Below are 18845 nucleotides of genomic sequence, written 5' to 3'. Positions count from 1 at the left end.
GGGGGGGAGCCCAAGGCTGGGCTGGCAGCAGGCTGCGGGTCAGGAATGAGGGGCACCAGCAGAGCTGGGGGAGGGGAGGCTGGGAGCAGCAGGGGGCTGTGGGTCAGAATTGAGAGGCACCGGCAGAGCTGGGGGGGGCTCAGCAGAGGCCATGGGGTTGGTCTGAGGCCCTGGCCGTGGGGCGATGGGAGCGGCCTGGGGGGTGACTGAGAATGACAAGCCCTGGCCTGTCACCCCTCCCCCACACCTGGACCTCAGGGGCCCCTCTCCCAAGCCTGTCCTAGGTCCTGCGCCCTGCGGCCCCCCCCTCCTGCTGGGGGCTCCCCATGCCTGGGCCTGCCCTAGGGCCCTGCCGTTGCCCCCTCCCTCTGGGGCTCCCCAGAGCCCTACCCCCCTTGGACACTGGCAAAGACCAGGTAGTAAGAGCGCTGTTGTCCCCTTCCCCGATTGGCCCCAGCCCCCCAGGTCCCAGGCGTGTGGGAAACACCGCGGGCCCCCGCCAGGCAGGGCTGGCAGCAGCGGCCTGATGACTTTCCCAGCTTTGCTCCCCTCACACGCAGGAATTTCCTTCCTCCAAGCCCCGGCTGGACTCCACCGGCTTCCCTGGAGTGAGCCAGGGGTTGGGGGGAGCTGGGGCAGGGGAGCCCTGCAGGGTGTGGGAGGGGGCACCTTGTCCCAGATTCCCCCTCGGTGGGGGGGGGGCAGATCGATGTTGCCCCCGGGCGGTGGGAAGAACCGAGCCCCCTGCCCTGCTGCCGGTATGGCCAGGGACGGGTTGTTCCTGGAAAACACAGCCAACTTGGCCAGGATGTGCCGCATGGTGGAGCGGTTCCGGCAGGGCAAGGCTGGGACAAAGGGTCACACGGTGCGTGTGAGCTGGGGCCGGGCAGGGACCATGTGGGAGATACAGACCCACCTGTGCCAGGCACTGTCCAAGGCACCGGCAGGGAACCCGCTGCCCTAGCACCAGCCCCGGCTCCATGGCCAACTTTTGTGCCATGCCTTGGCCTGGAGAATGAGCCGCCCCAAAGGGGTCAGTACTTGGGAAGTGGGGAGGGAAAGACCCCCTCCCTCCCCGCTCAGCCCAGCCACCCCACCAGCAGCCCCTGGGGCGCCCGTCTGGGCAAGGCCCCGATCGGTGCAGACGGCCCCACACACCCGAGAGCAGCCTTTAAATTAACGTTTATTCCTTATCATACAGTTACAGACTGAACTCGAGCCCTGGGTGAGCCAGACCCCACCCCACGACTGGGCAGCCTGGGGAGGGGGGGCTATGCAGAGGGCCCCCACTGGGTGAAATGAGACCCTTCCTGCCCTGGGCCTATGCTGTGGGGGCGTGGGGGTGGGCACCACACCTGGCTCCAGCGCCCAGTGTTCTGGCACGGACCCAGTTGCAGCTGCTGCTCAGGGGGTCAGTAGTGGCTGGATCCTCTGGGGGGCTGGCAAGTCACAGCCAGGAGGGGCCCTGGGGGGTATGGTGTTACCCCACGGGTGGGCACTGGGAGGTGGGGCAGCCGGAGGGGAGCAGGGCAGAAGGGCTACCAGCCCCAGTGGGAGGTGGCATGGCCAGCGGGCACAAAGGGTCAAACACCCCCCCAGCATGTCCCACCCACAGGCCTGGCCTTGCCCCAGCAGCTGCAGCCCCATGCGAAGGGCCCAAGTGCATCTCTGGGGAGGGCTGCCATAAATGAACATCCGAAACCCCCTGCTCGGGGGCAGCGCTGTGCACCAGTGTGAGTTCAGGACCGAAGCGCTGGGGCCTGAGGGGGGCTCACAGGCAGCAAGGCTGGTTGCCTGTGTCCCGGCCTCACCCACCCGGCTGTCAGGACCGGGTCTTTGGGTGCAGACTGGGTGACATGGCCTGGGGCCAGCAGGATACAGGAAGCTGCTCCCTGGCGCAAGGCGCCGGGCCTGGCGCGGCTCAGGGGCTGGGTCCTGGCTCGGCTCACACCTGGATGTCCGCCTCATGCTCGCTGGGCTGGGGCTGGCATGTATCAGGCGCGGGACCCAGGCATCCCCAGCGCAGCCAGCCCAGGCAGGCGGGCGGCAGGTGTGGCAGGGCCCCACTGAAGCAGCGCACCTCACGGGCGGCGGGGATCTCTGAGAAGAAGGTCCGCTCCCGGCACTCTGGAACCTCGCCCTTGCTCAGCTCCAGGTCTTTCACCACAGCCAAGATCTCCTGGCGCTGCGTCTGACCCCGCAGGCCCCGCACGTCCAGCAGGGCCGCCACATGCTTCTTCCTGCCAAGACAAGGAGAGGGTGCTCAGAACAGCCCCCCACGGCACCGGGCAGAGCCACGCCACTGGGGCCATTGCCGTATCCACCCACGCCAGTGGGCACACGGCTACGGGGCAGAGCCTGCAGCCAGGGCACCGCCCAGAGAGCCGGAGATGGGAGACGCCAGGCCAGCTCCCTGCGGAAACCTGGGAACAAGCTCTTGCCCCAGCCCAGAGAGGGGGCAACTCCTTAGACAGGCCACAAGGGGGCCCAGTCCCCCCATAGCCCAGCCAAGGGTTCAGGGAAGGACCCAATGTGAGTGGGGCTGGGGATGCAGCTGCCTTCTGCCATGGGGCAGTGAGGGGAGCACCCCTCCCTTGGCAACCGGGCCGCACCTGGGCAGAGGCCCTGACTGAGGGGAGCCACAGAGCGGGGGGGAGGCATTCACCAGAAATAAATGGAGTCACCTCCCTAGCAGTGTCAGCCTGGTGCCAACAAGGTCCCCCCATCAGCACCCCCTGGCGGTGTAGCCTGGTGCCCACCGGGTCCCGTCCCCATCAGCGCCACCTGGCGGTGTCAGCCCGGTGCCCACCGGGACCCTCCCCGCACACACACACGCTGTGCGAGGGCGGCTGGCCGCACTGCAGGGCAGGAGTTTATTTAAAGCTCCTGCCGGCATTTTCAGGATGTTGGCAGAGCGCCCGTGTAATCAGCAAGGTCCCGGCCTCCCCTCCAGGCACACGTTGCTCCCGGGCAGCTCCTGTAGGCTGCGGCGGGGGGGGCGGGGGGGGAAGAGGCAGCTTGGTGCGCCTGCTGGTGCCCGGCCCGGAGCTGGTTCTGGGGGACAGCCCCGCTGGGGTCAGCTCTGGCTCCCACAACTGCCCCGGGGCCCTGCCGTGAGCCAGCGCCTGTCCCAGAGCCCGGGGCAGCCGCCAGCTCAACACTTCCTTCCTTGGGGGGCTTCCGCCACGGTGCTGAGCCCCGGGGGGCCGCGACCTGTGAATCCCGCTGCTGGGAAGACGGAGCCGGCTGGCAGGGGGCTGGCTTAGGGGGATCTCTCCAGAGGCAGGTGTCCCAGATGCATTCCCAGGGCAGCGCAGTCCAGCCCCTGGCAATGCCAGGCCAGCGGGTGGGGGGCGTTGTGTGGTGCTGGGAGGGGATGGGGTGGAGGGCAGGGTGGGTGGCATGGGGGTGGGGGGTTATACATGTCTGCCCCCACACACACACACTGAAGGTCTCTTCCGGAGCAGCCCTCCACCCCTGGCCCCTTTCCATGGGTCTCCACAACTGCGAACTGCCCCACGATGGCAGCCAGGGGAAGTCACTCCCGGGCCCCTTCCTGTCTGAGCCCAGCCGCTTGTTTTTCTCCTCCAGCCCCGTCTTCAGCCACCCCTGCTCGCCGCCCCGCCCTGGCCGGCTGCAGGAAACGGCTCGCAGCCACGCTTCGCAGGCTATCTGTCGCCTCCCAGCCCTGTGCCCGGATGCAATCAGCGGAAGATGGAAAGAGGAGCTGCGCCAGGAGCACGATAACCCCCCTTCGCCCCAAGAGTGACGCAGGCGGCCGCGGCAGAGCCCAGCGCCGGGCAATGCCGCGGACGGGGGCATTTTTATCTCCCCTGGTCCTGGGAAGCGGCTTGTGACTCCGGGTTCCAGGAAAGCGCTGCTGGAAGCGTGGAGCAAGGGGAGGTGTCCCACGCCTAGATCAGCCTCCTAATTCTGGCCACACCGCCGCGCTGGGGGGGTCGCGTTCTGGCAGCGGCTGGGATCAGCCGGGGAGCTGGCAAGGACGTGCTGCGGGTGCCGCTGCTCCGGATCAAGACCTGGCTCCCGGCCGGCGAGCGCTCTGCGGCTGGGACTGTCCCTGGTTTCGCACCCATGCGGCACCCGGCACGCTGGGGCCTGTGCAGGTCCATGCTGCTCCTCTGTGCCAGGCAGGGACTTGTCCCCACCCCATCAGGCCTGCTCCTCTCGGTCCTCGGAGCACACCAAGGCCAATTCACCGGTGCCCTGCTCCTTGGCACCAGCGTGTGCCACATGGGGTATCCCCTAGCCTTCCCTACATGGTGGGAGCAGCGACCCAGGGCAGCAGGCAGAGTCCCTGGAGCACGGCAGGGAGGCCAGCTGGGGCCCCTGGGAAGCAGATTGCCAAAGGCCGGGCCTGCCTGAGCCTGGTGCCAGGGGGAGGGCTGGCTGAGCAGGGCATTGGCACGTCAGCACCACCTGCACCCGCCGTGCTGCCAGTGTGTGTCACTGCTGCCCCCTGCTGGAGAGGGTGTGTGCGTCAGGGTAAAACCCAACAGCCTCCAGGGCCAGAATCCGACCCCTGTGGGGCCAAGCAGCCGGAGATCCCTGCAGGGGGCTGCAGCAGTCAGCTCCGCTGGCGCGTGGGAAGCAGCTGGCGGGGGGGGGGGAGTCGCCCCAGAGGGCATCTCCCTGGGGGGCATGTGGAACATTTGCCCCTTTCTCAAGCAGAGGCCCCAGCTGTGGTGGCAAAACCATTTGCCCTTTTCCCGGCTGGTCACAACGGCGAGTTCACGCCCGTGTCCGCCCTGGAGCCATCTGTCCCTGTCAATCTTCTGGCTCAGCTGGGGTGACCTGTGGAACTCTCTGCCACAGGAGGCGTGCGGTCACACGCTGGGCCCGACCTTCCCCAGATCTGCCTGATTTCAGGGCCAGGAGCCAACCCCCACCGCGGGAGGGGGAAGAACCGTGGACCTGCATCACACCCCTGGCTAGGTGCATTATAGGAGCTCACTGTCCCTAAGAGCACCAGATACAGGAGTTGCATGCTGCTCTGAACCCACCTGCTGTCTGGCAGAGCATGGCCCAGCTCCCACTACAGCAGAGGTCCCAGCGGGGGGGCTCAGGGTTCATGAGGACTCAGGGGAGCTGGGAGCCACCAGTCCTGCCCCAGGGCAAAGTGCATTCAAGTGATGGGTGGCCCCTCCCCAGCACCCCCAGAGTCCCTCTCCAGTGGCAGTACTCATCTGGCTCCCCTGGGGCCTTGCCTGGGGCCACGTGGCTGCCACAGCTCAAACCAGCCCGGAGCCCTCCCTCCCCCGTGACAAGCGCAAGGCAGCCACAGAGCTCAGGGCTCCGCCTGGCCCTCAGCTCGCCTGGCTCTGTGACACTCAGCCGGGGCACAAGGAGCGAGAGGGGGAGCGGAGAGGGCAGCGCAGCTGTAACCCCAGAAGGATCCCCCCAGCACTGCAGCCCCGGCAGCTGTTTAACACGCCCCAGGGGGAGCGCAGGAATGGAGGGAGATTCATTAGCTAAGCTGAAATGCAGCCGAGACCTTTAACAGCCTCGAGAGCGCAGATCTCCCATCCGACCACCCACCGCAACCCTGCCGAGGTGGGGGGGGGCCAGACAGCAGCACGGCCCCCAGTGTCCTGGCAGCAGGAGTCCAGCGGGGGCGCCAAGGTGCTGGCCCCCTCACCGACGCTTCAAAGGATGGACCCGTTTCCACCCACCAGCCCCCCGTGGGCCGATGATGGAGTGACACTTGGGGGGGTCCCCCGGAGAGAGGATTTGGGGGACCCTGCCAGGGGAGGTATAGGTTAGGGACTGTGCACAGGTCCCATGGTGCCCCCCACTCACCGGACATCAGGGAAGTCCCGCACCAGCATCCCCACCTCCATCTGGATGGAAGGAGTGTCCTCCAGCCGCAGGATCTCGGCCAGGTGAGGCACCACTTCATTCAGCCAGGACGAGGTCGAGTTCTGTGGGCAGGGGGCAGTCAGGACAGGGCAGGGGCTAAGGAGACCCCCCCACACACCCCCAACCATGCCACTCAGGGGCTGGCGCCAGCAGCGAGACTGAGGGGACAAGCCAGCTGGAGCTCAGCCCCCCCCTTCTCCCCCCCGGTCCCCCAGGAGAACCCCAGCAATGGGGCTCAGTCAAGCGGCTGCACAACACCCAGGGCGGCACGGCCCAGCAGGCAGGGCTGGAGGCTGGTGCTAGTCCCGGCTCCGTCACCCCCCGCTGGGGGAACCGAGCCCCATCACTGCCCTGCGCCATGCCTCAGTTTCCTCTTCCACCCCGCGTCTGTTCACACAGGGAACTCCAGCGGGCAGGGCTCGGTGTCTGCGCAGCGTCCGGTGCCCCGATCCCGGCACAGTCCTGACACAGGGCAACAGGACGTGCTGGGAATCCCGGCTCCACCCTCACCGTTTTACCCCAAGCTGGGCCGGCTGGCACTGCCAGGCTCTGCCCTCCACCAGGAACCCCCCTCTGGGCAGCCTGCAGCTCAGACCCCGTCCCCTCTCCCAATCCACCGCCCCAGCTGAGCAATACTGGAGATTCATCCCCGGGGGTGGGGGGTCCTCACAGGGCAGCCCGCCCTGCCCCACTGTGCAGCGGGCCCCCCGCACCCTCCCAGCCTCGCCCCGGCTCACCAGCTGGCCGAAGAGCTCCTGCAGCTGGCGGCCTTCGTCCTCCAGCCGGGCCGCCACCTTGCCTCTCATCTTGTTCGAGCTGCAGACAAGCCGGACCTGCAGCAGGGGCCGGACGTACTGGAGCAGCACCCACCGGTGCACTTTGTTCACCAGCACCTGCGGGCCACAGGGCAGGTTCAGCCGGGCAACCTGCAGGGGAGGGGTGGACTCCGCGGGGGGGCTCTGCTCCCCCCAGCTGGGCCACCAGGGCGGGGGGAGCCCCCAGGAATGCTGCTGCGCACTGCACTGTGGCTATTCCCCGCCCTCAGGACCCACGGGGGGCGGATCAGGGGCGTGGCCGGAGAGCACTGCGCCGCGGCTATTCCCTGTCCCCAGGGCCTTCAGCTGCAGAATCTCCGGGAGACGCCTCCCCTGGACGTTGTCCCACTGGTGCAGGTCCCAGAGCGTCCAGCTCAGCAACTGGGAGGTCCTGGAAGGAGGGGCCAGGACCATGTGTGACGAAGTGGGACTATTCTTAATGTTTCCTCTGAATACTGTATGGGTGCCTCAGTTTCCCCTATGCAGTTCTTAAGTCTCTAGGTGGTGGGATAAAGGCCAGTGTGCATAATGGCCGACACTCTGTCTCCTGGCAACAAATGGCCGGGGTCCTTCCCCCCTGCAAGGGGATAGCTAAAGGTGAACAAAGAGATCAGGTGACCCAGAGGTGAAAGTAAGCCGGTCCGGTCTGGCGTACCAGCAAAAGCCAGTACACCGTGCCAGATTGCACCGGGCGGGGCGCTCCGAGCCCTTTAAATCCTGCCCGCAGCTCCCGCCGCTGCAGGGAGCCCCGAGCCCTTTAAATTGCCCCTGAGCCCTGGGGGCTCCCAGCCACCTCTGTAGCTGGGAGATCCGGGGTGATTTAAAGGCCCTGGGGCTCCCAGCCACAGCTGGTGCCCCAGGGCCTTTAAATCTTGAGAGGCCCCGCCTCTTCCAGTGGAGGCCACGCCCCCCTCAGGACTCTGGCCATACCCGTAAGTCCTGTAAGTTACTTTCACCCCTTAGGTGACCTCCTGGCCCGGGAAAGAGACAAAGGCCAGAGAGGAGGGGCTGGAGAGTTTCAGTTTGGAGCTGGCTGGGGATGGGAAGTGAGGGCAGACGGGGTTGTCTGGCTCGCTGGGCCCCAGAATGGACCCGGCTGAGGGGCCCCGTTCACTGTACCTACAAGTTCTGTTTTAGACTGTGTTCCTGTCATCTAATAAACCTCTGTTTTACTGGCTGGCTAAAAGCCACGTCTGACTGCGAAGTGGGGGTGCAGGACCCTCTGGCTTCCCCAGGACCCCGCCTGGGCGGACTCGCTGTGGGAAGCGCACGGAGGGGCATATGCTGAATGCTCCAAGATCAGACCCAGAAAGGTGAAGCCGTGTGAGCTTCTTGCCCTGAAAACAGTCTGCTCTGAGAAAGGAGGCTCCCCGAGTCCTGACTGGCTTTGTGGGGAGCAGTTCCAGAGCATCGCCTGGGGACTCCATCACACCTGGCTCTGACAGTTGCTGATGCCAGACGCTTCAGAGGGAACGAACAGAGCAGGGGAATTATCGAGTGATCCATCCCGTTGTCCAGTTCCAGCTTCTGGCAGTCAGAGGCGAGGGACACCCACATCCAGAGCATGGGGCTGGGTCCCTGCCCATCTTGGCTAATAACTATTGATGGACCGGTCCTCCAGGAGCTTTTTTAACCCAGTTATAGTTTTGGCCTTCACAACATCCCCTGGCAAGGAGTTCCACAGGTTCACTGCGTTGTGCGAAGAATTACTTCCTTCTGTTTGTTGCTGCCTATTAATTTCCCGGTTCTTGTATGATGTGAATGGGTAAATAATACTTCCCTAGTCACTTTCTCCAGACCAGGCACGATTTTACAGACCTCTGTCATATCCCCCTTAGTCATCTCTTTTCCAAGCTGAACAGTCCCCGTCTTTTAATCTCTGCTCCACCCTCGTCTCTGCGCCTTTCCCAATTCTAACCTCTTGGGTTAGAGCTGGGGCGACCAGCCCCGCACACAGTCTGCCAGGTGTGGGTGTATACGGATTGATAGAGGGGCAGGATATTGACTCTCTCATGATCTATCTCAGTGGGTCTCAAACTTTTTTTACTGGCGATCCCTTTCACCCAGCAAGTCTCTGAGTGTGACCCCCCTAATAAATATATAAAAAAGTGTGTTTAATTTAACACCATTATAAATGCTGGAGGCAAGCAGGGTTTGGGGTGGAGGTTGACTGTTCGCGATCCCCCATGTAATAACCTCATGACTCCCCTGAGGGGTCCCGACCCCCAGTTTGAGAACCCCTGATCTATCTGAACACTGGGTCCTCAGACAGACCAACCTTCCCCCCTCAGACAGACCCAGGCCGTGTCCCAGGAGTGCCCTGGCCTGCCCCCACGTACCCGGAGCTCCTCGAAGAGTTGCTGGGCCAGGACATGGTTGCAGAGCCGGGTCACCTTGTCCAGGGCGGCGCTGGCCTGGCGCTGGGGGGCTTCGCTCTCCGAGTGGCCAGACTGCGCCAGCTGCTCCACGTATTCCCTGGGGAAGTGGCACCTGTCAGCAAGCCAGCCCACAATGCCCTGCAGCAACGCCCCCTCCAGGCATGGGCCCCAGGCCCCCATCACCCTGGCAGGGGCCCAGATCTTGCCATGCTCTCCAGCCAGGGGGCCTTGGGTATGGCTGTGGGGCAGAGAGCCTAGCCCAGCAGGGAGACCTCAGGGGAGTCCAGCAGGGGTCCTTGGGGGCATGACTAGGGAGGGAGCCCAGTGGGGAGCCGGGGGGGGGGGGGGGGACGAGGGGGGGGCCCCCGGGGGGGGGGGGGGGGGGGGGGGGGGGAGGAACTTGGCCACAAGGGACCTAATGCAGGGCTTGGGGGCAGGCACAGCCACACCGGGGGATGCAGGGTGCCTGCTACAGGCTCTGTAGGCCCCTGGACCCAGGCAGGGGGATGGGCCGGCTCACCCCAGCACCCAGGTCTGCCACCCCCCAGCCCTGGGCAGGCAAAAGGTATGGGGGCCCTGCACCTGAAGGGGGGGCAGCAGTTGACGAGCGCGATGGTCCTGCCCACATAGCTGTCGGTGGGGGGGCCGCTCTTGCCGGGCCCCTCGTGGAACTGCTCCACCTTGCTCTGAAAGCTGCAAAAGGGAGAGATGGCACGTGCTGAAGGGGTGTCCTGAGGCTCTGGGGGGATCCCCACCCCCTATACCAGGGACAGCCCTGGGGGGGATCCCTACCCCTCCCTGCCCAGGAAGGGCATCCTTGTACCTCCAGGCACATGTCCCACAGTGCTCTCTCTGACCGACCCCAGGGGAGGGACCCGCACCCCCCTCCTCCGCTCAGCTGTCACCTCCTAGGCCCCCTCCTCCCCCAGACCAAACCCCGCCCAGCATGGGGAGGGGAGAGAAACCTGAGCCGAGGGCTGGAGCCCACGGGGCTGGCTTGGCCTTCCTTGTCTTCAGCCCTAAGGCAGGAAATCTGCAGGCCTGGGAGATGCTAGCCTTGGCAGGGGGCTGGACAGACGGCCTGACGGCTCCCCCGAGGGTTGGGGAACCTCAGTGGGAGACGGCACCACCGCAGGGACAGGGGAGTAACGACCGTCCATGGGCCGAGCAGGGCGTGCCAGGGCTGAGCTAAACGGGCCTGGACACGGATGAATCTGTTACCCTGCAGGAGAAGGGCACCTCCCTCCTACGCTGGATTTGAGCACTAGCCTATCGCTAACGGGAAACCACCATGCGGAGCGGGGTCTTCAGTCATCAGCTGGGTAGCCCCCATCTGACCCTGCAACCCGGCTGGGCCCATCAGAGCCATCGGCACGCCAGAGACAGGGCCGGCTGCTGCCTGTCACCGCCAGGGCCCCCAGGAAGCGCTTCGGCCCAGGGCTAGTGCTGCGGGCTGGGCTGGGGGCTTTGACCGGGTCACGTGGCTTGAAGCCCTCCTGGCTTCTTCGCCGAGTCCAGTGAAAGTCCCCCAGGCTTTGCTGCGTCCCGCGCCCCGGGCTCTCGCCAAGAGACAGCTCCTGGGTTTGAGCCCTGCAGCGCCTGATGCTGGGGCCAGGACCTAGGGACCCTCTGACCGACTGGCAATTCACACAGTATTTGTAACAGGGCCCATCGCTCCGCACAGCCCATGGGTCTCCCAGCCCGGGGGCGGGGCTGGCCGCGCTGAGTGTGTGTGTGTGTGGCTGGGAGCCAGGGTGGTGGTGGCGGCTAGGAACCCACCCCGATTCCCCCCCACCGGGAAGCCCTTCCACCTGCTCTCCCCCCCCCCCATGAGTCCCACGTGACCCCCCCAGAACAGGGCCCCGGTGTAGCCTCCCGCCATCTCCCCTCCCGGCGTACCTCTGCAGGAACTCGGCCAGACCAGTCAGACAGCAGAGCACTATCTGCTCCCCGAACTCCGGCGTGATCCGGGGGGCCTTGTCCACATGGGCCTTCAGCACCTGCAGGGAGAGGAGCAGGCCACTGAGTTGCTGGGGGAGCGGGGAGCCTCCTGCCGCCGGATGCACGGACTGGGGGCCCCCAAACCTCCGGCGGGCACGACTGACTCACCCCAACAGCAACAAAAGGGAGGCCCCAGCAGGCCCTGCCCAAGCCCCGGGCACCATCGGCTGCACCCAGCACCGCCTGGGGAGGGGCTGCGAGCTGCCAGCCCAGGGCAGGTCCAGCCATGCCCCCAGTACCCAGCCCAGGCCAGGCCTAGCTCAGCAGCTGTCTGCTCCCGCGGGGCACGGCACTGAGGGGGGCTGGCCAGTGGGCAGCCTGGGGGGTGGTGCTGGCTGGCTGGCAGAGGGGAGCCCCGCACAGGCCCACTGCAGAGCTCGCGGGGGCAGAGGACTGACTCTCTGGCCCAGGGGACCTGCCCCGGGGCCCCGTCTGTTGTTGGCAGCTTTCCCCTGCAGCCCCTAGAGCCCGGAGAGGGCAGGGAGAGACAGGCAGAGCCCGCCTGTGCCCTCTGCCAGTGGGAGCCGCAGCTAATCAGCATGGGCCCCTGATGGCATCCCCAAGGCCGGGAACCCACAGAGGGGCCAGCAAGCGAAGAGCCCTGGGGCAGCCAGTAGGGGGCAGGTGTCTCCCCGGGGCAGCCGTGTCTTGGCAGGGGTTGGGATCCAGGATGGGCGAGCCCGGGGATAAGCCTATAGCCCTGCCCTGGCTCTAGGGGGATGGGCACATGGGCCCACCCCACACCCAGGGTCCATGGGGAGCTGGGAGAGCCAGGCTGCGGCTTGGGGAATGGGACGGGGGGGGGGAGGGAGGGGAAGGCTGGACCTGGCCGCCAGGGAAGGGGGGAGAGGAGGAGCCTGGATCAAGCCCCAGGCCGGCTCGGCTGGGCCAGGGGCTGCCCTCTGCCCTAGCACCCGTGGGCCCAACGGGCGACTCCTGGCCCCGCTCAGCCAGCACGAGAGGCTGAGGCCACTAGCGCCTGGAGGGTGAACAGCTGACTGCATGGGGGGGAGAGAGGGTTTGTGTGTGGCAGGGAAGGCCTGGCACAGGGGGAGGGGGAGTGGGGAGCCCGGGGGCCAGGCATGGCAGGGAAGGGTCCCGGGGAGCCTGGGGGCCAAGCACGGCCAGAGGAGGAGTGGGGGGCCCGGGGGCCAAGCACGGTTGGAAGGGGGTGGGGGGCCCAGTGCAGACGGGTAGCGGTGAGCGGCCTGGCCCTGGACGCACAGAGATCACCCGGCTGGACAGCTCCAGCTGGCTGTGGTCCCGTCCAGGCTCCTGGGCCCAGCGCTGCTCCTCCTCCCGCAGCTCCCGGCTCATGTCTGCCACGATCTTGGTCTAGGTGGAAACAGAGAAGATGTCACCGGTGGGGGGATGGGCTGCCCTAGCACCTCTCGCCCTATGGCCTGGTGTCCGGCTGCCCGGCTCCCAGCCAGGCCCTGCAGCTCGGCCGGACTGTAAATCCTCCCGCCCCCGACCAGCTCCCCCCACCTACTTATTAAAGGACTGACACCTGCAACCCCCTGGACTATTGGGGGGGAAATCACCCACTCCCAGCGCAGAGGCACCCAGGGGAAGAGAAGGGGGTGGGGAGGTACCATGGGGAGGGAGTGGGGCAGGAGCAGGGTGGCGCCGCAAGGGGCAGGGGAGGAGTCTGAGGCTGCCATGGGGAGGCAGAGTGGAGGGAGGAGGCGCCGTGGGGGGTGGGCACCAGGCCCCGCTGTTACCTTCACTGCCGCAACGCAGGCCTCCTCCAAGCGGCGCCGGGTCTCGGGGGGCAGCAGGGGCTCTAGCTCGTGGGCACTGAGCAGTGGGGCGATGTCCAGCCGCCCCAGCACCTCCCTGGGGGCAGAGACAGCCATGAGAGCAGGGCCGCCCCCCGCACCCTCCCTGCATGGCCCCCTTCCCAGTGCCAGCTCACAGGGCCCCAGTGCCAGGTACCAGCCCTGCCCCTCACCCCCACCCACATACCAGCCCGTCCCTGCCCCCCCCGCCCGCCCCCGGCTCCAGAAGCCAGCCCCGCCCCTCACCTGGGGTAGGTGTTGCTGTGCCAGTCCAGGAGAAAGTAGAGCTCGGCGATGGACAGGTTCCTCTGGGCGATGCTGCCCAGCAGCTGGGCCAGCCCCTCATGGTAGCTGCGGGCATAGACGTCCAGGGCCTGGTACTCGGGGGGATACGCCGGCAGCAGGTGGGTCCTGACAGCGCTGAGGTCCTCCACCAAGCAGCGGGTCAGGCGCTCCACGTGCCCCGCCAGGGGGCCGCCACTGTCCTCCGTGCACTGGCCCAGCCGCTCGCCCACCGCCCGCTTCACCGCCTCGGCCCACCTGCGGCGCATGGCCCGGGGCCGGGGCCCCGCGCCGCCCCCCTGCGCCTCCAGCCACCGCCGGTCCGCGGCCTCCTCCTGCTCGATCACCTGCACCATTAGCTCCAGGGCCGGGTAGGTGCCTCGGGCCGCCAGGGCCTCGGCCAGCATAGCCCACAGCTGCTGGAGCAGGGCCTCGTACAGCAGCGTCACGTCCTTGGCCTTGCGGCTGCCGGCCCCGGCCTCGCCGCTCGAGGGGCCCTCCCGCCCGCACTCCACCTCCAGCTCGATGATGTGCTTGTCGGCCGCCAGCAGGTCCCGCTGCTGGATCAGGTTCAGAATCTCCAACACTGCGGGCAGCGGAGCAGAGAGGTCAGCGCGGACCCCGGGGGAAGGGGAGCCCAGGGCTGGGCTGGCAGGGGGCTGCGGGTCAGGAGTGAGGGGCACCGGCAGAGCTGGGTGCGGGACACAGAAGGGCCGTGGGTCAGGAGCGCTAACCCCACACACACTCCGGCTCTGGCCACTTCCCCAGCACAAACTCTAACCGAGGGGAAGCAGAGCCGGGACGCAGAACCCCCGCTTGGCTTTACGTTGGCCCCAGCCCTTCTGGAGAACCTGGACTCTGGGTGGGAGCCGGACATGCCCCCTGCCGCCCCCCTGCCCCTGCCAGGGCTGCCTTCTGCCCTCCAGGTCAGCTGAAGAGCCAGCAGCCAGTGACCCCAGCCCAGGGGGGCAGGTACAACTATGCCCGGCTGGCAGGGGCACATATGGGGGACAGAGTGTCCCTGCCCCACGCTGGCTGGGAAGTGCCCACCTCTGCGCTGCCCAGTGGGGCAGGACACTCCGTCTGCCGGAGCCCGCCGGCTGCTGGATCAGCGTCCGGGGAGGCCGGCAGCAGAACAGCACCTGCTGGCCTCCCCAGACGCTTAGCTGGGCTGGGCTGGGCTGGACAGGGGACGGTCCTAAGCGTGGCCGTGAGCCGCCCCGAGCCGCGCCCAGCCCCAACCCACCCAGGGGCCGGCCACTGTGCCCTCATGGTGTCCAGCCACCTCGCCCTGGGGAACAGCACCTGGCACAGTGTTGGGGGAGGCACAGCCCACAGCATGGCCCCTGGTTGGGGTGAGGAGCACAGTACATGGCCCCACACCTGGGCGCACAGCGCTGCCCAGGCCTTGGGACCCACGGCCAGCCAGGCTGGTGACATGGGGTGCTGGGCCTGCGGGGGGGAGCAGACAGTGCCCCCCCTTCTCCTCCCCTGCCAGGGAGGGGTGCTCGCCCAGCGGAGAGTCTTTATCTGGGCATGGGGGGGGCAGCGGGTGCTCTCAGGTGACCTCTGACTCCCTTCTATGACCTGCAAGTGACACCCCCATCTGCCTTCGCCCTGTGGCAGGACCTTCCGAGCAGGGAAAGGGGCACCGAGCACCATGTGGCCCTGGCAAAGCAGAACACCGGGGTCATCTCCTGCTTCCCCCACAGCCCGCCTGCTCCGGACACATGTCTGATTCACCGGCTCCCCACCAGGCCAGCTCCTGCGCCCATCAAACCTCGCCCCCAGCGGGACAGCTCCTTCCATGGATCGGCACACGCTGAGCTCTGCGGGACGCCCGCTCCGGGGGCACAACAGGACTTCGCTCCGCGCCCCCTCCCAGCACCGTGCCGGGGAAGCTCCGCTGGCATTGGGACGGAAACATCCCACGTCCAGCCCTGCAGAGGGCAGCTGGGAACGTGGCCCAGGGAGACCGAGAGGCACAGACGCCAGGGGGCAAAGCGGGCCTCGGCATGGGCACCAAAGGCAGGGTTCCTACGCCCAGCTCAGATTATCCATAGCAACTGACTCTGAATTTTCCAAGGGTTTTTGGAGGGGGAGCCTCAGAATGCCGTCCCCCCTCAGCCCCCCAGGTAGAGACCTGACCCGCTGCATCTGTATCGGTCCCTACCCCTCCCTCCTCAGCGCGTCCCAGCGCCTCCCAGGTGCGGGCCTCATGGTCACTGGATCTCCAGTCAGGAACCAGCTGGCTTTAAAACAGAAACATGGGGGGGAATGTATTTGCACCTCAAAGGATCCTTAATTGGTGGGTGTTTGCTCTCCGTCCACTGGGTTTGGTGCCCTGGGGTGGGACAATGGGGCCTCTTTGGGGCCGGGGGCCAGACAGGGCGGCTCCATGGAATGATAAGGGATCTGCTCAGAACTGGCTGTTCCAGGCCCTGGTGCCGTGTTATCTTCCCATTTGGCCCCCCCTCATTGTTGGCTCCCCCCCGCGGAGCCCCAGGTCAGGCACCAGCCAGGGCATTGCCGGACCCATCCCATGCAGCTGCGTCCTGTGTCACTCACAGCACCTCTGTGGTTTTAGGGGTTTTGCCAAGAACCATTAGCAACAGCAGGGCTGCCCTGTCCAGGAACCCCACTCCCAGAGACGGGGCTCACCCCATGCAGAGTGATGCCCTACACCAAGCCCAGCTGTAGGGAGAACCCACTGTGCAGATGGGGAAACTGAGGCAGAGAGGCAAATGGACATACACAAGAGCCAGGGATAGAACCCAGGAGCCCTGGCTCCCAGCCCCCCTGCTCTAACCACTAGACCCTGCTCCCCTCCCAGCTCTGGGGATAGAACCCAGGAGTTCTGGCTCCCAGTCCCTTGCTCTAACCATTAGACCCCACTCCCCTCCCCACTCTCACCCGATCTAACCACTAGACCCCGTTCCCCTCCCAGAGCTGGGGATAGAACCCAGGAGTCCGAGCTTCCAGCCCCCTGCTCTAACCACTAGACCCCCTCTCAGACCCAGGACTAGAACCCACACACATCTCGGCTGGGAGCATGTCACGGTCGGCACCAGGGTCCCACTCTGCAAGCAGGATGCCCTGCGACTGGCCCTCACCACAGCAGCTCCTCTCAGCACTGGGGCCGGCCAGGAAGCGGGACCGACCTGTCACCCAAGGGGGGGACGGGGGGGGGGGGGGGGGGGGGGGAAGAGAAGAACACGGAAAGAAGCAAGGCTGGAAGGGGCTCCCCCGTGGGCTGAGGTCCTGGGACGGGGTAGCTGTAGGGGCTCATGGGGTGGGGGGGCAGGCGGTGCCCAAGACAGGGAGAGGAGGGGCTCCCCCACAGCTCCTCACAGTCCAGGGGAGGGGGCACCCCGGCGACATGACTCGGCCCATCAGTGGCTCCGTCGGGCAGGCTGCCTCCCCGGGATGTATGTGGGCACACCCTCCCCCACATCCCCCCCTCGTGGCAGGGCCCCCCAGCTGCAACACGGAGGGCGAGCCCAGGGCCCGGTTCCCACGGCCGCATGCCGGCTCACCTGACAGAGGCTCCTGGGCCTTGGCGTCGGTCTCCACCTCCTGGGCGGCAAGCGCCGGCTCCGGGGCCTCGGTGGGGCTGGGCTTGTCCACCAGCGAGGCCCGGCGCGCCCGGCCCCCCAGGCCCAGCTTGAGGAAGCTCATTCGCTTCCCGGCGTCGGGGACACCCTCGCGCTCGGCCGGGGAGCTCTCCGGCCCGCCCTGGCTCTCCCTGCGCCGCCCGTTCAAGAGCTGCAGGAGGCGGAAGTCCTCGGAGCAGCGCCGCGACTTCCGCTTCTCCAGGGACCCGAGGCCCAGGAAGGGGCGCCGGTCGGGCCCCTTGTCCCCGGCAGGAGCCTTCTCTTTGCCCGCCCCCTTCTTGCCCTTGCCCAGCCGGAAGGGGGACAGGCCCGCCAGCTTCTCTCGCGTCACCCGGCGCCGGTCCAGGCTGCCATTGACGAGGTCACGTTCAAAGCCACCATCCTCCTCCTCTGCCTCCTCCAGGAAGGGGTTCTGCTCCCCCAGGACAGAGTCCCCCGAGTTCTCCTCCAGATCCTCCTCGAAGGGGTTGGTGCTGCTCTCCTGGGCCAGGATCAGCTCCCCGGTGCTGCCCGGTGCCCTGTTGGCCGTGGCCATCTTCAGTTTGTAGGGGTTCTTAAGGACCGGCATGGCCACCACTATCCGGGACCTGGCAACACAGGAGACAGGGTCAAGCGCCGAGTGCGGGATGCAGGGATCCCGGTGCCATGGGAGGAGGAGCAGCTAGGGACATGGAACACCCAACCGCAGCCTAGCAACATATACCGCCATTGCATGCCCTGTCCTCTGTATCGCACATATCCTGTACCCCATCGCAGGCCCTGTACCCTGTATTGTACATATCCTGTACCCCATCACACACCCTGTACTGTACATACCCTGTACCCCATCACACGCCCTGTACCCTGTATTGTACATACCCTGTACCCCAACGCAGGCCCTGTACCCTGTATTGTACATACCCTGTGCCCCATCGCACGCCCTGTACCCCATCACACGCCCTGTACCCTGTATTGTACATATCCTGTACCCCATCACACACCCTGTACCCTGTATTGTACATACCCTGTATCCCATCCCATGCCCTGTACATACCCTGTACCCCATCACACACCCTGTACCCTTTATTGCACATACCCTGCACCCTATCCCATGCCCTGTACCCCATCCCATGCCCTATACCCCATCCCACGCCCTGTACCCTGTACCCCATCGCACACCTTGTACCCCATCGCACATACCCTGTACCCCATCGCAAGCCCTGTATCCTGTACTGCACATACCCTGTACCCCATCCCATGCCCTGTACTCCATCACACGCCCTGTACCCCGTATTGTACATGCTCTGTACCCCATCGCATACCCTGTATTGTACATACCCTGTACCCCATCACACGCCCTGTACTCTGTACCACACATACAGTAACTCCTCACTTAACATTGTAGTTCTGTTCCCGAAAAATGCAACTTTAAGTGAAATGATGTTAAGCGAATCCAATTTCCCCGTAAGAATTAATGCAAATGGGGGGTTAGGTTCCAGGGAAATTTTTTCACCAGACAAAAGACATTATATATATATATACACACACACACACACACATACACACTATAAGTTTTAAACAAACAATTTAATACGGTACACAGCAATGGTAATTGTGAAGCTTGGTTGAGGTGGAGGAGTCAGAGGGTGGGATATTTCCCAGGGAATGCCTTACTGCTAAATGATGAACTAGCAATTGGCTGAGCCCTCAAGGGTTAACTCTCACACTCTACAAGGCAGCAGGAATGGAGGGAGGGGAGAGAGCATCGCAGACAGAGACAGAGACACACACCTGTATGTGTGTGAGAGAGAGAGATGCGCATTTCCCCTTTAAGTACCCTGTCTTGTTAATGGATCAGCTTGCCCTGACATTACCCCCCCCTCTTCATCCGCTCCCCCCACACAGCAAGCAGAAGGCTCCTGGAGCAGGTCTAAGGCAGAGGGCAGGAGCAGCACATGACAGTGGGGGGAGGAACAGCTGCAATTGTTAGCCTGCTGGGCAGCTGCTGCACAGGGAACTTAGGGGAGCGGGGAGCTGATAGGAGGGCTGCCGGTCCACCCTGGTTCCAAGCCCCCACCCGCTCGCTGCGACGGGCTGCTCTTCCTGCAATCAGTGAAC

At 65.6% G+C, this 18845-nt stretch overlaps 1 protein-coding gene across 1 annotated transcript; it reads right to left on the bottom strand.

The window, feature by feature from the left end:
- Positions 1-1166: 1166 nt before the first annotated feature.
- On the bottom strand, positions 1167-17333 carry EXOC3L2 (exocyst complex component 3 like 2). Its single transcript, XM_034792713.1, has 11 exons — positions 16671-17333; positions 13099-13720; positions 12796-12910; positions 12296-12406; positions 10970-11070; positions 9653-9763; positions 8971-9167; positions 8125-8153; positions 6615-6905; positions 5818-5939; positions 1167-2240 (listed from the first exon to the last, which is right to left on the bottom strand). The coding sequence occupies exons 1-11, from the start codon at positions 17314-17316 to the stop codon at positions 1946-1948; spliced, it is 2640 nt and encodes an 879-aa protein (XP_034648604.1). The 5' UTR covers positions 17317-17333; the 3' UTR covers positions 1167-1945.
- Between the last annotated feature and the right edge of the window lie 1512 nt (positions 17334-18845).

The sequence above is a fragment of the Trachemys scripta genome, chromosome 16 (genome assembly GCF_013100865.1).
Source record: "Trachemys scripta elegans isolate TJP31775 chromosome 16, CAS_Tse_1.0, whole genome shotgun sequence".
Taxonomy (NCBI): domain Eukaryota; kingdom Metazoa; phylum Chordata; order Testudines; family Emydidae; genus Trachemys; species Trachemys scripta.
This window is presented reverse-complemented; position numbering and strand designations above follow the sequence as displayed.